The sequence below is a fragment of the Notothenia coriiceps genome, unplaced genomic scaffold (assembly GCF_000735185.1).
Source record: "Notothenia coriiceps isolate Sejong01 unplaced genomic scaffold, NC01 NC01_scaffold00033383, whole genome shotgun sequence".
Lineage (NCBI taxonomy): Eukaryota > Metazoa > Chordata > Actinopteri > Perciformes > Nototheniidae > Notothenia > Notothenia coriiceps.
Window position 1 is genome coordinate 65,987 of NW_011366084.1, and position 19,147 is coordinate 85,133.

The 19,147-nt window shown below is 41.6% G+C and overlaps 1 protein-coding gene across 1 annotated transcript in view; it reads right to left on the bottom strand.

Annotated features, from left to right (window-relative positions):
* The window catches only part of LOC104961479 (cGMP-dependent protein kinase 1-like), a 51,888-nt gene extending 37,382 nt beyond the window's left edge, over positions 1-14,506 (bottom strand). Inside the window, exons 1-2 of the mRNA XM_010789774.1 lie at positions 13,956-14,506; positions 9,115-9,281 (exon numbers count right to left, since the gene is read on the bottom strand). Of these exons, the coding sequence (XP_010788076.1) occupies positions 9,115-9,281; positions 13,956-14,260 (472 nt within the window). The 5' untranslated portion in view covers positions 14,261-14,506. The remainder of the gene's footprint in view (positions 1-9,114; positions 9,282-13,955) is intronic.
* Positions 14,507-19,147: the final 4,641 nt, after the last annotated feature.

Below are 19,147 nucleotides of genomic sequence, written 5' to 3' on the forward strand. Positions count from 1 at the left end.
ATACAACTAATATTACATAGATGGAAATATTTGTTTACATAGATGACAAAACCGTTTGAGACCCACTGAGATAACTTAGACTAAAGTTTACAATATAATCACTCAGCGAGTCCTTTACCTCCCTGAGCTGATGTTACCTCAGCCTCTCAGTCCGACAGGAGAGGACTCTCCCTCTCCTTATTGTTGAAACAGCTTCTAATCTCCGTTAGCTCCGAGCTAGCACCAGATGCTAACAACAACCCCGTAACTCTCTCTGTCTCTCTCTCTGTCTCTCTCTCTGTCTCTCTCTGTCTCTCTTTCACACACAAAATGCGCTCCTGCCACACACACACACAGACGCTCCTCCGTGAAGATGACCACTAAAACACATTTGAAAAGTGGGGGGGACACAAACGGGATTTTGAAAAGTGGGGGGGACATGTCCATGCGCCCATGCACACACACACACACACACACACACACACACACACACACACACACACACACACACACACACACACACACACACACACACATGAACATAGTCTATACAGCTTAGTTCATACCTATCTAAATCAAAGCAAAGAACATTACATTTGCATAATATTCGCCTCGTATGATGCTCGTGAGCTCATTTTGTCTCTTTCTGCTTTTCCTTCCTCTTCCTGTGCTCGTCTATTTTTTCACACACACACACATATACAGTTTCTTTCATCGTCTTTCCAGATGAGGAACTTTCAAAAGCATCATTAACCACAAAGGAGGGATGAAGGCTCAGGGATCATTCACAAATCACTCATTAATTCCAGCTCTGGGGTTTATTCATCGGCCTCTGTGGAGTGAAAATGGGGATCAATTCTTATTCAGGGTTAAAAATAAAGGGCTATCTCACTATAATCGGAGGGAATAAGAGAAGACAAAAGAAAGGGGTGAATGGAGAAAGAAAAGGTTGGGAATACAAAGAGAAAAGCAGAATGGAAATGAGGAAAGATGGACAGGTGGGGGAGAGATACAAAGACAGTTTTTGAAAAATAAGTGATGAGTGGAAAGATGAGGACAGATTGGGGTCAAAGTCAAATGGTGAGGACAAGTGACTGACAGATAACTGAAGCGCATATATCTGGTTCAGTTTTTTAACATTTTGCATTTCTAACTTGAACATGTGTGTGGGTGAAGTGGAGTGGGAGAATGACAGAGAAAGAAAGTGACAAAGGGAACAACTTGAAGGCAAAGGGGGCAAATGAGAAAAGACACTTGCCAGACAGAGAGTATTTCTTCACTTGGCGTTCAGGGCAGATGCTGCACTGCTTAGTCTGCAACACACGCATGCAGACTATTTGCACATAAATGGCATATTAGCAGACAATGTATTCTTCTTGATGGAGGTATTTCAGGTCATTAGGCTTTTTTTATGTCAGCAAATGCAGGTGGATGTTTACCCACCTTCTTTAAAACCAACACGCCAACTGAATTTATTGTGTAGAAAACTGTCCACATGTTTTCCTCTCTTTTCTCTGCTTTTCATGAATACAAATCAAAATGCACTTGTGATGTTGCGCTGATCCCTGAGAGAGGCATTCCATCTAGTTAAAGTTCCACTTCAAATCAGGAATCAAATCGCAAAGATGCCAGAAAGTAGAAATATTTTCTGCAGGTTGTATCACGGTGATCGATTGTTCATGCCTGAACAGCTGCTGTCAATGAAGTGAATGAAAAGAGCTACTCACATGCTGTAGGTATATACAGTACATGTCTCAAGGTGTGAACGTTTTTATATATCTCTGTGACATTGGAGGTAGCCCTTTTTTTTCATTTTCATTTTACAGGAAGGGACCACATTTAAGTGGAGGGACACAGGGTAATCACCTGATCTTCACATTTGCTTTTGACATGTGTGGAGGATAACAGGGGGGAGTGTTTTTAATGTCATTCCAATTATAGACCGCTCACCCTTTCCGCCCTTAATAAACCTGCAGCAACAACCTTGTTAGAGTCATTACGAGAGAAAACCGCCAGCTATATGTGACTCCATCTCGAGACCATAATAGTATTGCATGCCATGTTAGGAAGACACACACTCACACAAAGTCGATCTTGCATTGGATTTTAGTCCCAAGTACATGAAGTCGAAATTGAGTCCCCCTAAGAATCCTTTTGAACAGACGGGGTGAGTCTGAGCCCCAGCAGCAGGTTACGGTTCATCATTAAACTGCTATTGGCTGCTGTCGAGATACAAAAAGGAGCAGTTGTTGTATTGACTGTTGGCTACATGCTGTGTTCTCCGGGGCCGATCAAACTAAGATCTGTGAGCCTCAACATTTTATTTTCCCGAGCTGCATTTGTTAAGTTGCCAGGCAACAATGCGGTGCAGTGGGTGAGTGCACTCACGTTTTCTGTAACCCAATCTTTATTCATTTCAGCTTATAAATATGTGAATGTCTAATTGTTTCACAGCAGTGTCTTGCAGTGGTTGTAGTAATAATTCCTGTATGACACTGAGTCACACTCAGGTGGTCCTGTTGATTACATCTCTATACTCTGCTCGAGAGGAGAGGAGCCCATCTCCTTTCACTCTGCCTCATTGGTCAGTGAGCACAGAGGGCATCTCTCTGAAAACTCCTATAGCGCAGCGAGAGGACGTGTCCCGCTGTCAGAGCCTCACAGACACATTCTTTAAGAAAATGGCCAGCTTGATACCAGCTGGCAGACTGGTGCGTCTTTTGGCTGGTAGCCATGAGTTAAGACGATGCTGTGGTTAAAGAACTAATACATTTCATACCAAGGCTGAACATTCCCTTGTAATTTCTAACTAAATAAATAAATTAGAGAATGTTTAGGAGCGTTAGAGATCTGTTTTCACGTCAGGTTCAATAACTCTGCCTGTAAGGTACAATGTGACAGAGAGGTGATAGTGGAAGCTAAAGGGGATTATCACAGAATAAAATATGCCCTGAATTGAAATGTAAACAGATATCTCTGCCTCTCGTCCCCTAATGTTGCTCATAAATGTAATTAGAGACACTTGCAAACAGATGCATGCTTACACAATCAAACATGTCTTGAGTGTCATATCATATGGTAAAAAATGTCAAATAGTCCTCTTATAGAGAGAAGCTAGTGTCTGAGTTGGTAGACATTGCTATTCGTTGTTATTCAGAGGTATATTTCAGGAAGAGCAGCGTGAAGATGAAAATGACTGCCAGGAGCGGTTCAGCGTAAGCCTCAAAACAGCATATTGTTCATTTTTGTCACATTCAGACATGAAAGGATGCCTTTTAATTCTCACCTCACTTTGAGGTTTTTCATGAATCAATCTGTCAACGATATTATATTTGTCTTACCCAACAGCAGGTCAAATAAAAATAATTGGTACACTTTCCAATTTGTATTGAGAAAGTGTCAAATCCTAGTCGTATTCTCAAATCCCCCTCCACCAGAATAAAATGTTCTACAGAGCATCAATGTCTGCATTGAATATGTTAACCTGTCATAGAACCTGTCAGTGTGCACCTGGGGTTTGGAGACAACTCTTTCTGTAAGATAACCACTCTTGCTCCTCTCTTCTCACTCTACCCTCCCTGTACACCTAGTAAAACTCAGAAAATATACACATGAGGGCCAATCTCGTTCTCCCTAACAGATAATAAATACCTAATTTAAAGTCGATAGCACGTACGCCAGCATCCTCCTGGCTTTCCCTGTTTTTTTTATTCACTTATTTCTCATACAGTGTGAAGAATAAAATGAAAACATCTTTGTCTTAAATGAAAATTCTGAATATTTACATGTAAAGTTAGCAAACAGAACACCTGCTCAGGAGAGACCCCATACTCTATTTGTTATCATGATCAATGTGTCAAACAGAAGAACACAACAAAAACACCAAACCATTTAATTGAACCATCTAAGGACTTTTATATTTAAATATATCTATCTAGTTTTGTTGTAAAGATGCCCAAAACGATCTAGTTTCAGCTTCTTATATGGAGATTTTTATTGGTTAATTTGTTTTCCTTAACTGTACATTGCATGTTTTAGGTCTTGGACCAGTGGCGGGGGGGAAACATGCAATATAAATATGCCATTATTCATTAATAAGGAACATATACATTTCAGCCATAAACATTATCATATTGAAAATGACACTTAAAACTTCACCTTTATATTTGTCAGATTTGTTCACTTCCCATTACTCAAGCTCATTAAATGAAGTTGACCCAAAGCTGAGTGTTAGCATACACAGTTTCAGTAGATTAAGTTGAATGTTGACTATGAAGGAAATCAATGTGTTTTACTGTCAAGAAAAATAGTTGAGAGTAATCGGATGTGATTATACTTGTTATATCATCATTAGCCACCTGTACGGGTCTTCCAACGACACATCCAATCAGAAGCCTCTTTCATCTCCATGGAAACTTGAGCTTTTGTTGCAATCAGTATTTTAAAGAGGACCGTCAGTCACAGCCCAGCGGATGCGACCAAAATAAAACAAACGTTCAGTTGCCACAGCCTCATTATGGCTGCGAGCCGTTGCCAGGATCCTTTCAGTTTCTGCAGCTCCGCTTTGTCTGATCTTTAATTATCAGGTGCACGTGCAACAAATGCTAACTTCAATGAGGTTTAAACAGGGAGGCTGTGATATTCTCTGACACATCAGTCTAGTCTCTCTATTAGGGGAAAGTAAGTTATGCAAATGCTCTTGTATTTGAATTTTTTTGGTTATAGTGTAATGCACAATTATTCAGTTTTTTGTAGTGGTGAAGTTAACTTGGGCCTCGTATGGTTACACGATGAAGGCTGTCAGCCCCATGGCAATACGGTTAATGATTAGCCTGCCAAGTCTCAAAAAGAAATGACACTACTGCCTGAGTAGTGAGCACTTCACTTGCTAGGAAAATGAGGAACAATGTGGAGCAGATGCAGCTGCGTGTTTGACATGGCATGGCACACTCAGACATCCTTTTAGCGCTTATTAAAAAGTCCCTGACTGTGATAGGCTTCCACAGACCTTGGCGCACAATCGTCGACCCTTAGCTAATGCTTTTAACATTCGTTGTGTATGCAAAACTGCAGGCAAGGGACACAATTAAGCAGGGATGCGGACAGACCCAAAATGGGAAATAATTACCCAAACATTTAATATTAGTTTAGTAGATATGACCACTTTTGAATGGAAGCCCTTTTCAATTACACACCAGGTCTTTCCTTCATCTCTGTCAGAGAGGAAATCACAAAGCCCCTGAACAATTACTTCTCTTACAGATCTGTATCTTTTGTTTCTCCATTGCACTCCAAAGGCCATTCATCATGTCAGTGAGATATTTACTAATTTGTGGCCCAGCATGACGAGCCAATACAAATACAATGGGCTTTATCAGAGACCTTATCGCAAGGAAAGATTCAAATCTACTCAGCACCTACAATCCGGGTAACAGCTTTTTACAACACCGGTTCAGCACCTGGGGACTTGTTTCATCACTTTCTCTGGAAAAAAGTCGTTCTCATTCACAACTCTTCAAACAAAAGACATTGAGGATGTGGTTTCTGATTTCATTTCATCTGTTATTGTCAGGGAATTGAAGACAAAATCCTGTATTTTGTTACAGTGCCCAGTACTTCTCCAGTACATTTCTTCTCTGGTGACTTTTGTACAGGCCACCGTTTGGTTTTGCATCTGCTTTGCATAACGCCAGTTGAATGCGAGTCTCTTTACATATCTGACTTCTCTCTGCACTCTGGAGATAAGAGCAACAAGTGACGACTTTGTTGCAACAGGGATGTGAACGGAAGTACTCACAGGCCTTTCCTGAACTAATTGTACCAATTCCCTAAAGCACAGCGGTATTAAAAGCCAAAAGTACTTGCATCTGCAGAAAAATGGCCCCTCTGACGTTTATATGATATGAGATTCTACAGCCACTCAAGCATCGTTGTGCAGCGAAAGACCCGCATCCTGCATTAGGCACTCAATAACAACGCTAACATGTTTAGTATAAGGACAACTGTACTGAATGAGAACACCACTTGTACTTTTATTGCACTTTATATAATTTCCTTTATCTTTTTTTCTAAGGTGGCAGTATGCATTTCAGTCATAGCGACCAACACATTAAAAGATCTCTGTTGGTCCACTGATCATTATGAAAGTGTATTCTCCCTAATACAGTCACAGTTCTTAGAAGCGCCACAAAAAGGTCTTTTGAATTCAGACTCGGTGACTCACTAAAGAGAGAAAGCAGCCATAACACTTCTGCTGGCATCCCAACACAGACGCTCTCTCTGGAGCCCCTTCAACTGTGATAAACCCTACCTGTCTCTGCTTGTCGAGAGCCAGGTGAGAGTATGTTTTTATAGATGTATAGATTTGTGGTAGAATGTGTATATTGGTATAGAAAATACATTATAATTGTTGTACTTTTCCACAGATTGTTTCTTAACATTGCATGGCCTAATAGACCATCCAGGAATGAACCCATTAAACAAAGTAGACGGCCAGCAGGAACAAAATGAGCAACAACAATCAATATCTGCATGTTTCCTAGTCAATTATTAACCCTTTAACCCTTGTATGGTGTTCGGGTCTGTGGGACCCGGGGCTAACAAAAGTGTGGAAATTGTAGGTCCTGTGCACCTGTGTGTGTGTGTGTGTGTGTGTGTGTGTGTGTGTGTGTGTGTGTGTGTGTGTGTGTGTGTGTGTGTGTGTGTGTGTGTGTGTGTGTGTGTGTGTGTGTGTGTGTGACAGAGAGAGAGAGAAGGATGAGAGGAATACAAGAGGGCAAATGTCGAGTCGTGTGATTGTGTTGCTGAAAATGTGAGGACCAGTGTGAAACAGTGTTATTTAAGTGTGCGCTGTATACTGAAGAAGTATGGATTGACAGCTCTATGAATGGAGTATAAAGGGACAGCTGCTTATATTGCCATAACAACTTACAATGTCATAATGTCGCGTATCCTCTCTGTGAAGAAAAGGTTTGGGCAAGTGCCGGCGGGACGGAAGGGAAAGTTGAAGGTCAGGGTCGCTGATCTGCTGAAACTCTGCAGTGTTTGATCTGTAAATGGCACCAACTGGGGCTGTCGCTCTGCCTCTGATGTTCCTGGGAGGGAGGCAATGTGCAGACATGGGTGTGTGTATGAGTGAATAAGTGTGTGTGTGTGTGTGTGTGTGTGTGTGTGTGTGTGTGTGTGTGTGTGTGTGTGTGTGTGTGTGTGTGTGTGTGTGTGTGTGTGTGTGTGTGTGTGTGTGTGTGTGTGTGTGTGTGTGTGTGTGTGTGTGTGTGTGTGTGTGTGACTTTTGTGTTTCTGCCCCTGCCATTCCCGCACAAGGTTGCAACATTGTTGATCAATTCAAGCACGGACATCTGTCTGCTCTCATATTCCCGCATTATGTTTTGCGGGAACCAATCTTTCTTTTTTTCACACTCTATCCAAGCTGCAAATTTGGGTCAAGACACAATAAATAAAGCTCTGCCAGTTTGGGTCCTTATCACAACTGATCAAGATGGCCAAAAGAATCTCTGCTCAGAGGGCCTTGCAAATGATTTTGGAAGAGAGACAACCATTTGATGATGATGTAGAGGAAGAGGAAGATGTTTCAGAATGTGAGGATCACACTTCTGAGAATTGTGAGTCTGACAGTGACTTTGAAGAAGAGGATGAGATTGAGCATCAGCTAGTTACAAAAAAAAAAGACGAGCCACAGGACCGGCCGGTCAGTGGGCAAAAAAAAAAGTAGCAATTTAATTAATTAATGTCATCTAACAAATGTAAAAGGGCAAATATTAACCATATATGCTGTTTATATTGCTTGTAATTGAGATGAAGTAAACATCTGTTGAGTAACATAAAATAGTTTGATTTTGTTTAATTGAAACCCAAAATGGCAGCGGGTCCACCAGACCCACAAACACTGGCTGAATAACAAAAATATGAACACCACACAAGGGTTAAATGCTGTGTATACCAACCAACAAGATTCAGCTTATTGCCTTCTCCCTCTCTTTAGCTGTTCTGTCTCTTAGGCTATTAAAAATAATACTTCCACAGAACATTCCCAACACACATGGGATGAACTTGAGTGTGAGAGCTAAATGCAAGTTATTAAGGTTTTATGGAGGTAGCGATCATAATATTATATGCTTTTTATTTTAATCTGTCAGTAAATCTCCAGGCTCAGCACTTTGGTGATTAGTTTTATTGTGCAGCCAATGACAGAGGCCATATTCCTTGAGGTCAAATCTTTTGTAAGCGATGATGGCTCTCTGAACATTTTAAAGCAGCATTGGTTTTGACAAATAAAGCAGCAAAAATGCCCTTTCACAAATCCCATCAGCGCCAGCATGAACCTTTTGTTGTTCCTGCCATCAGAGCGCTCACACTGTGTATCATCGACACTCATTTTATAAAAAAGATAAAAAGAAAAATCTCATGCTGAAACAATACCGCTAAAAACGAATGAAAGAGAACGGACTCAGCAGGCACACAGCATCTCACAAAATAGAATCAATGGGTCATGAGTGAATCATGCAGGCCCCCAAAGAGTAGTTTGGATTTTTGAGTTCCTCACTCTACAAAAACCCATCAATAATGCCCTTTCATCTCTTTGCTGTCATTGTCAAGCCGGAGCTTTTAAAGCTCTCCAGAACCCTACAGATCCACCTGAAGGGGAAATATTATGCTATTTTTAGTTTAATTTTTGTATTTTGAGTTTCTACTAACACATTTTTATCTATTTTAAAATGTTTTTTTCTCAGTAGTCATACTGTGCATATTCTCTGTATTCACTCTGTCTTTTTTTTGTGCCTGTCTCTAAGGCCACCTCCCGAAAAAACCTAGTCTACTTGGATTGTCTTGCGATAAATATTGCAAAGGTTTTCTCAAGCAATTGCAGAGAAATACTCAGATTTGTTTGCAACACAAACTGGGTTGTCTTTTTTCATAGCTTAAGGGTTAGGTAGACAATTCAAATATCCAATTATCTCTGCACAAGCCCCTACAAAGGGAGTTTTTCATGATGTCCCCGCTCTGAATCTGTTTTTAAAGGTGTAGGCATCTTGTTTAAGTAGTTCTACTCTTGAATTGTGGCTTTCATTTCATTGCAGGTTGGACATTGTACTTCTGTACATGGGGGCTTTTTACCTTCCATGACGTAGACCAGCGAGCCCACATCGCCCTCCTTGATGATACAGCTGTCCTTCCCATAGTCCACAGGGTACATGCAGTCCACAATCTCTTGGATCTGCGACAGCTCCAGGTTCTTCATGAAATCATTGTCCAAGATGGCCTCCTTGATCAGATCCTTAGACCTGGTGAAAACAAATTATGAAAAAACTAATTCAGACGGCATTTCTGTTTCCATATAGTAGAAGGACTTAATGAGATTAGAGTGAGAGATTAGTGTAAATGTATAACCTTGAGATAGAATTGTTCTCTCAAATCCAGTGAAGCATTTTGACCAGTTCAACAGGCAAGCGTTTGTATTATTTAATCTCACTGACACTGCACAGTGGCTTTTCAAAAAAAACATACACTCATTTCAAAGACGTCAAGGTCAAACAGTTTTTTGTTCCCTCCAGAGGCTTGAACAAGTCAATAAAAGCTAAATCCATGCTTGATGGAAACAGATTGTTCCCATTCAGGGAGCACTTCTGAAAGGCCTTCAGACTGTGGGGCCATTAGGGCATTCCACAGGTAAGTATGTTTTTCACAGGAACGAGAGAAAATGTGATTAACAGTAGAGCTAATGTGCAGTCTTCAATTTGCAGCACTGTACACCGAGCACTGTAAGCAGGAGACATTGTGTAAAATTATCATTTCGATCGAGGAAAACACATTAGATGCTATGTAACATCTATGGAGGAGAGACATTTGTTCATCAGCGTGTGTTGACTGCAGGTGCCTGGCGCAGCAGAGGTGGAAAACGGCAAAGAGACGGCAGAGAAATCGGAGGCGGACTTGACTCTAAAAAGTGAGTATCAGAATCAGAATCAGAATCAGAATACCTTTATTAGTCCCACAGAGGGGACATTTGCATCGTTACAGCAGGAAAGAGCCACAGACAGCTTAATGTTGCCTACGTTAAGAAAAAAGTATTAAGTTATGATATAATATTAAAAAATATAATATAAAAAAAATAAAAGTAAAAGAAAAAATACTTTCCAAAATACAGTTCTTAGAATTTAGCAGCCAGGTATATATTACACAGTTATTAATGGCTTATGTATATAATGTAATGTATATATTGCACATATAGCACATAGCATAAAGATAATTGGTTCACTGAAGCACTTCCTCAGTGCAGTCGGAGTTGCTCAGTCCAGTTTGTGTGGCCAGTTTTGAGAACAAAAAGGTTAAAAATATGATCCAGGGTTAATCCAACAAGTAGTCGCTTCCTCAGAGGCTAAACTTGTATTCCTTAAAGCACTCTCCATCCCCAGTGCTTTTGCAGTAGGATTCTAGGTCTGTTTTTTTCGCTCTGTGCCCTTTTCAGAAACGTATTTATGGGTGCATTGTTGGCGCTGATCACCTGAGGAGTTTAAAGTTAAAAGGGCAAATAAACTGGAAGGCATTTATAAAGCTGTTCCACCACAACACACAGGCTCCTCCGCCCTCCTGCCAGCCTACACAAACGACACAGCTACACAAACACGCTCTAAACTTTATTATCTGCCATGATAAACTATCGGCAGAGCCCAGGGTTTCTTTTTTTTTAACTAAGCGCTTGTTTATGTTTTTAAAACAATCCCCTCTCCCTGTTCATCTGAATCTATTTATATTCAGTGTCTTCGAATTCTTCAAGAGCTTATTTTGAACTTTTAAAGTCACACCAATGCTTCTCCATCAAATCTGGAGACCCATTTATCACTTTTGTGATTGATGTGATCTGTGATACTCTTTCTCCTTCAAAGAAAAACTGCCAAAGCTGTGAAGGATGCACAAAGGATGCTCATCTTAGCTCGCATATACATTCTTAACCTTGGCAAGCATCTACAGATCATCTTTTTCATCAGTTGAGTGATTTGTTTCTCAAATAGCACGCAAACAAATTCCAAAAACAAGGTTCTCATAAGATGTGTTTTGCATTCAACAATTTGAATAATTTTCAATTACAGTTTCAAGGTTGGTGGATTCCCAAAAGGCATTGCTTTTACTTTGACAGCAGAGATAATTGTGAATGAGTGTGATGAGCTAAATTACTGGAGACCAACATTAGCGTGATGTGTCAATCTATTGAGAAAACACAGCTTATGTACTCTGGATTTGTACCCGGTTAGAAATCCTAGTATATTGAGTTGTTGCCACTTACTGTATATGCCTCTCTAGACAAACATTTGTGAACATGCCTTTTCTGCCTTCATTGTAGGAAACTCCTTTGTCAGGCATTTATAGATATGAAAAAGATGAAAGCGACAGCGAATCCTCCAACGTCTCAGGACTTTTTTAAAATTTGAACCAGGTTGATCCAGAGGATTTTTGTTAGATATGTTTTATACCGCCTTTGAGTGTCAGAACAAGTCTCCTGGGAATTGAGTGAGGAATGAGGTGTTGAACCTATTTTAAAATTCCCATCCTGCAATCCATGTTCTTTCCAAACTGCTCTCTTTGTCAGCAGAGACATTAGGAAAGCAACGTGTTGATCCTTATGATGCTAACTGGGTTAATTATGCTTTATAAAGGGCTTTAATTCCCTAAACGAACTTGAACAAATAGGAAATCCATTATTTTCCGAAGCTGACCTCCAGTCCTCAGGAAATGTGCCTCATTGACCCTCTCTCTGTGGCTTTACTCCCGGGAGATCTCTGGACTTCTCAACCCTAAACTGGACCCCCCGACTACAGCCTCTGATAGCAACATCTTCTAACCAGACCCTTGTAAAAACATCTGCCTTCCTCTCCTTTGTGAGGATGATATATTTGCCGTCATCCACTAGTGAAGTTTAGAGCTGAGCAAGTTCAGCCCTCCTTAAAAGGAGAAAATATGCTCTTTTTAGGAGGAAAAAAAAGAGAGGGGTGGCAAAAAAAGTGGGAGAGGCTAACAGGAATAAGAGGCATATGGAGGGAGAGGGATGGATATCGTACGTGTAAGGAATGCTCTATGGGTTTTGTAATAAAGATAAAGTGGTTGAGAATGAAAGAAAAATCTAAACATTTAGCTAAATCCAACAGGAATTATCGATACTCTTCCTTAACCAGAACAAAATAAAAAGGTAATGGGGTTGTTTTTATCCCATGAGGAAAGTTGGGAATTTATTAAATAAGAAATAAGATAACTTTTTTCTTTTCTTAATTGAGCAATAACAAACGTTAGAACAAAATAACTTTGACTAAATGGATTGTAATAGAAGTCCAAACCAAATGAATAATAATGATAGCTAATAAGAGAACACTGCTCAAACACGCTCAAGTAATTTGCATTCAACAGCCTGCAGCTTTCCAATCATTTTTGTTATTATATGGTTATTTTCAAAAAGGAAATATGAGCTAAATGTCATTCTGTGTGAAAGGGGTGGCGGATTTACAGCAGGAAATTGAAGCTGTAGTTTAAAGTCTTTGATAGAATTCAAACAAGCTCTTGGTAAAAAGCTGTTCATTTTTCATTTCCATAATGAAATGTTCCATTCAGCTACAATCATGCAATCGTTCAAACCCCCCATTACTCAAAACTTTCTTTTGTGTTTGATAAGAATGTCGAATCTAAAGCTAACCATTGTTACTGACAATGAAGTGTGTTAAAACTGAGACATCAAACTCTTCATGGAGAGAAATGTCAGCATGCGGGACAAAGTCGATCATTTTGGTCGTTTTTCTTGCATAAGACTGATGTTAAGCAACTCAAGAAAGCCTCGGAAATACTTTTTAATAGAAGAAGTCCCATATAGTGAAAGTATACTATAATACAAGTGACCACTGTCGTGTTTACCTAATCTGCCGTTCAAAAACCAGTGTCCAGCCAAAGTCTAATGCTTATTTACGACAGAGAGACAAACAAAACAAACACCACAAATAGTGTTGCTTTCTTTGTTATTTCGCCCAGAGCTGACAGGTTTAACATAGACTAATGGTCTTTCATCCTCGGATAAATAATCCCTGTTCCTTTAGAATTTTCTTTGATGAAATCCTTGGGGCTTTGTTTGTTTGTATGACGAGAGAATAATGAAATTCATGTCTGACACATCTGATCTCTCTGCAAACTCTTAAAACACCAACATGAGCATAGGAATACTCTCCAATCCTGATTTAATCCTGATGTTTTTAATATGTCTATTCCAATGTGCTTGGAGAATTAAGAGAAGACATTCTTCCTGTCAACCGAGTGTATTGATTAATACTAAGTCAACCTTCACGCTTAAACCGAACAGATAGCCAGATTATTTCACAGCAGGAGATCATTTAAGTGCCAATTTCAGTTTGAGACGTCAGGTTGCAAACGGAGCTCAGTAGCAAAGAGACGCTTGGTGGAGAGTTTGAAAAGAAGAGAGCTCTAGACAAATCAAAAGATAAACATGCCCAGAGAGCCTGTTAAGACTGCCTGTCACACAACCACAGCTTGTATAAAATAGCCACTGGTACATTACACAGAGCTGCCAACACCTGCTCTCTGAAACTATAATTCCCATCACTGGATGACATTTAATTTTCCTGTTAGGCTGTGATCAGGCTTATCGACGTCCAGCCTTTTATCGCTGCCCTGCAGAGAAAATCCTATTGATAACTGTCACTAATTAAAGTTTCCTGACATGATTTTGTGTGTGTGTGTGTGTGTGTGTGTGTGTGTGTGTGTGTGTGTGTGTGTGTGTGTGTGTGTATCCCTTCATAAAGTGCTACAGGTGCCATACCTGCTGCGCCACACTTAACATTACGCACCGGCATCAGGTGTCAAAGGGTGAATAATATCAATCTGTTTAGCAACTGCCAATCCAACACTAATAACATTATCGTTATCCAAAGGAAATATTCTGCTTTTGTAGTTCGGACACCTACTGTGGGCTTTTGGGGTTGAAAGGTAGGGTGACTTGGCTAAGATCCTGGATGTCGAAGGCGGTGGGTTCGGCCGAGATCGCCTGCCTCTTGGTGCGCTGCTGCTCGTGCAGCTCGGTCTGCTTGACGACCTGCTGGGTTGCCGGTTTAATAACGGAGCGGTATTTGTCCAGCTCGGTCTGTAGTCTCTGTATAAGCTCATCTTTCTGGTCGAGCTCCAGCTCCAGCTCGTCGATGAGCGCGTCCCTTTGGCGCAGCTCCTCGATCTTCTCCTGGAGCGCGTACTGGAGGTCGCGCAAGGTGCCCATTTCGGGTGGCGACAGAGCGACTTCCCAGTAAGTTTATCGAAAGGTATGCAGTCTAGTCTGTGTCTCCTCTCCTCTACCACGGTGCTCATAAACTTTATCCGGCATGAACAGCTTCAGATGATGCAGCCCCGGTCTCTCCTGAGGGGGGAATCCTCTCCTCAGTTCTGTCCAAAGCGGATGTTGGGAATTTACGCGAAGGTATGTTCACTGGTTGACACGGTAGCCAAGGTGAGCCCGTAACGCGTCTGAGCCACTATCACGCAAAGTTTGCCCTCTCTCTCCCCCTTTCTCTCTCGTTCTCTCGTTCTCTCGCTCGCTCTCTCGCTCTCTCCCTCCCTCCCTCGGCGGAGTGACAGCGGAGGACAGTCCTCCCCGAGTGCGTCAGGCTGCGACCCAGAGAGAGTGCATGGTGAGGATGGCGCCTACAGGAATCTGTGGCACAGTGCAGTCTGCCAAACTCGTCTCACATGAATAATGGACTCCGTGAGAGAGCCACTGCTCGGAAAAGCATGTCATCGTACCAGTTAGATCACCCCTAGGCTGCTCAATTACAAATAGATGAGCACTGGAGCCCTAAAGGAAGTTGAATGTGGTGGAAACTTAATGACCCTCAGTGTTCAAATAAACAATGCGTTTTTGTATCTATTGGGGAAGAAGGCAGATTGCATTGTGTATTTTGTCCTATATGGACTAAAGTGCTGTGAAATGTTCAAGAGAAAATAATAATTTTCTCAAATACCTGCTGGCAACTATTAATTTCGTGACAGATTGAATAGAGGAGCAGCAAGTGAAGGTGCTAAAGGCGAAGAATCTTACAGATTGTCAAAGAGCAGCTGCAGACGTGAATCTGCCAAAATCACTGAGGATCAAGGCAGCAGCTCCTCAGTGACAATCCTCATTTGATCTTGTTTTGTGTGTTGACTCTGAGCAAGGCTGGTGTCACTCACTCCACATTATCCCAATGAGTCATCGGAAGCTCAGCGAACAGCTTTTGGCCTCACGTGCTCTGGACACATTCAGAGGAGGATAAACTGCCAAGGACAATCTGATTGGATGAGGAGCTACAATAGCAATTACTGTGCTGAATGAGTGGAGACTCTCGAGCTCACAGCGAGGACAAATAATATGTTGGTTTTCTTTGGCTGTAAGGATAGGTATTTTGGTGTGGCAGTAAATAGCATATTTGTCCTGACAGAAAACATGTAAACAACGCTGTAGACAGGAAGTTGGTCTAATTGTGGATCACAGATGCCCTCTTGTGGTGGGAAAAAGCATCAACGCAGGCATGTTTGTGCTTGGCAAACATGTCCAACAGTTAATGATCCCACAATGATGAGTTACTCTTTTAAATGACTGAAAGCTATAGCTTTTACTCTGCAATTAATTATATCATTGCAAATACTGACATGCAAGTGACAACAAATGAACAACAGCATCCTGCTAATAGACCAAATAAATATTGGAAATGTCAGCTTTCTGCAAGACTTTAAATGTGATAAAGCTACTGTGAGGAACGCATAATACATCTGTGTATATTTCCTCCCTAAACAGAGTAGTTTTTCTTGGGCTCCACTCTGAAAATGTTAATGATGCCTAGGCAGCCAACTAAACACCATATTTTGTTCTCCTTTTATCCCTGTCAGGGGAAGGGCACAGGGCACCCAGCCTGAGCAGCAGCACATTTTTCCTTCATGTCAGGAAACTGCAGGTGCCCGGAGACTTCAGGTTCTGTCCTGTCCAGTGATACATCCCCACATCCTCCCATCATCAAAAGGCCCTCCCACTGCCCTTCAAAGCACCTCTGCGCTTTAAATTTCACCTCTCTAACCATCCAGCTCAGCCCTTTTCCTATGCAGATCAATAGAAACAGGATCCGATGCTTCATGCTGCGGTAATCCGATGAGCAGGGCGGGCCGCCGGCTGGTGCCACGTCCTGACTCTAATGGGGGTCACACCGTCTCTGAACCCGCAGCGGCCCAACGGGCAGGTGGACCCCTCGTCCATACTCACAAAAAGCAATCACGTCATCTCACCGGTACTTTTTTTTTACAAATACAAACAGGTTTACTTCTATTTCACTGCACATTGTATGGCCATGTGCAATAGTCTGCCTGTCCACTGAAAGCCCATTCAAGCACTAATAGTGACTCATCAAAAGACCCTGGTGCCACGTACTGACTATAATGGGGGTCACACCGTCTCTGAACCCACAGCGGCCCAGCGGGCAGGTAGACCCCTCGTCCATACTCACAAAAAGCAATCACGTCATCTCACCGGTACTTTTTTTTTACAAATACAAACAGGTTTACTTCTATTTCACTGCACATTGTATGGCCATGTGCAATTAGCCTGCCTGTCCACTGAAAGCCCATTCAAGCACTAATAGTGACTCATCAAAAGACCCTATGTCAGTTTTCAGAATGAACCCTCATGAGAAAGGCTGAGAATGGATTATATACTTTGTCTTGGGTTAGCTTGTTAGTCGTTTTTTCTCAATGAACCTGGGTCATGGCGTTCATGCTTCATTCACATTTTATTGCATTTTCCTTGCCCGAGGACTACTTTTGTGAACTTGTATTCTTGTTTGAAGGCTCACTGATCATTAGTTAATGAGGACCTGCCCTGTCTGCAGTTTATTAATGCAAATGAGGAGTGGAAATTGTCTAGCCATCTTAATAAAGTTAACCTCATTGTCTACTGAATTAATTGAGTCAGCAGTGTAGTTTCTGCCTGTGTGTGTGTATGATCATAGCAACTAATTTGTTCTGATGGGGTTGTTATAATGTAAATGGAGATTAAAAGAAATGTAAATCTGAGGACAAAGAGTGTCAAACTTTTTTGCTGTAAGTAATTAACGCAAAATTAAATTGAATAGACTCAGACAAAGGGAAAAGTCTGACAAACTAAGAGATTATTATTGAATGTTCAGAACTTGTGAAAAAACTCAAAATCAGGATAACCATACAGTGAAGCTAAAACGAGCACCTACAGGTGATGAAGGAAGCATATGGTCAAACAAAGCGTGTTCTAATGGAGTATTAAATATCCTCAGACATGCACTTCGGGTCCTCAGCGTCCAGCTACTAAAAGCCAATAATGCATCGCACTTCCTCCTGTCTGAGCCCCCTGGGACTGCCATGATGGATCTGATCAATTAGGAGCTCTTTCTGAAGCTCGCCTTGGAGCTGCGTCATCGGACACAAGAATGAAAGTGCTCGTCCATTCATGGCAAACGACTCACTCTCATTTAGAAAAAAAAAGGACAAGAAAAGGGAGAAAACATACAGAAATAAATGCTTTTTGGACATAGGACACTGAAGTGCCACAACAACAGATATGTGAAGTTACTGTCATCACATTCAGAGAGAGTTGTGTTTTAGATGTACACCATGCATGGCAAACTATTATTGATTCTGGTAGTGACGAGAAAACACTTTTAGGGTTTGAACGCTGGCACATGTGTGTAATAGAGCATTAAAGTGCAAAAGCTGGCTAAGTCTTACCAGTCGGACTTGGCATATTTCCGAAACGCCGGCCTTGACAGGTCCTGGTGCGTTTGAGGCTCCGCGGAGATGCCCTGCGCCCTGCGGGTCCTCGGTCCAATAAGTTCAGCACTGGGCAAAACAGACTGATATTTGTGTAATTTCCTCTTCAGTTCTTGAATATCGTCTTCCCTGTCCGCCAGACGCCTTTCCAAGTCCCGTATCCTCTCCTCCTTTAGCAGCAGGATCTTGGCAAAGTCGTCCTCCAGGTCGCTCATGTTGAACGTTAAACTTTGACGCGATTCCTCGAACACAAAAAAAAACCCGATTAAACTCCCAGTACTTGCACGGGTTGTGAAGACGGACACAAATCCCCTCTAAATACGCGCAGAGTGATGATGCTCCTAGGATCCCCTTCACTGCCCACTTGTTTATTTCAGAAGAAAGGAGCAAAGCAGTGTTTAAAGCCGGGGAGCGGACGGCAGAGAGAGCAGCGCTACGCTACTGTCCAGCAAACCTCCGGGGAGCTGCTGATGATCCTTCATTGAGAAACCAATTACAGCAGCTCTTCCTCTCCGAGGACGCAGGCAGGCCGTCAAACTGAGCACTAAAGAGCCGAGACAACTCCTGTAGTTCACCGCCTCTCACGCTGCAAACACACTAGAGAAGCCCAGCGCCGCTGCTGCCACTGCTGCTGCTGTCAGATATTTGTTTACCATCATCGGCACAATCCTGAGCACCCTAAACACCCACATCACCTCCCCCGACCTATTGGAAAAATCAATTGTCCCGCACTCCATTCACAGGACACTGCACTGGACTATATTGTTTGCATCGGTCACATGGTGCAAGCTCACATCAGTAAGTGGAACGTAATAATGGAAATAGCCAAATATAGACTGGAGATTGCACTTCTGTATTGATGTGGAGATTAATTTATCTCTGGATCATTGCACATTGTTTTAATCAAGGTGATTGTGGGATTGATCCAACCTATTTCAATCAAATCTTATCTGAATAATCTATAGTGTGAAGAGGAGAGTTAATTATTTACCTAAAGGTTGTGAAGTTACTACACATTAGATTTGAAAACTAGAATTCAACAACAAATTGGATGATTCAAAGTTGCAGATTTAAAAAAAAAGAGTAGCTGTTATATCCGTCCAACATTAGGAGAAGTTAATTACTCAACGGATTCAGAGTCTGTCAACTTCCTGATTAGAATAATCCGAAATAATAACTTCGGCAACACGCTCATCACTTTCATCCTCAGTGCTGTGCGGACTGAAGAGAGTTCAGTAATAGATCATCACTTCTCCCGCTCTAATATTAATCTCCAAACCCAGGCAGTCATTTATATTCATCATTTTTCATTCCGCTGCCTAAATCTGTTTCAACTCAATGA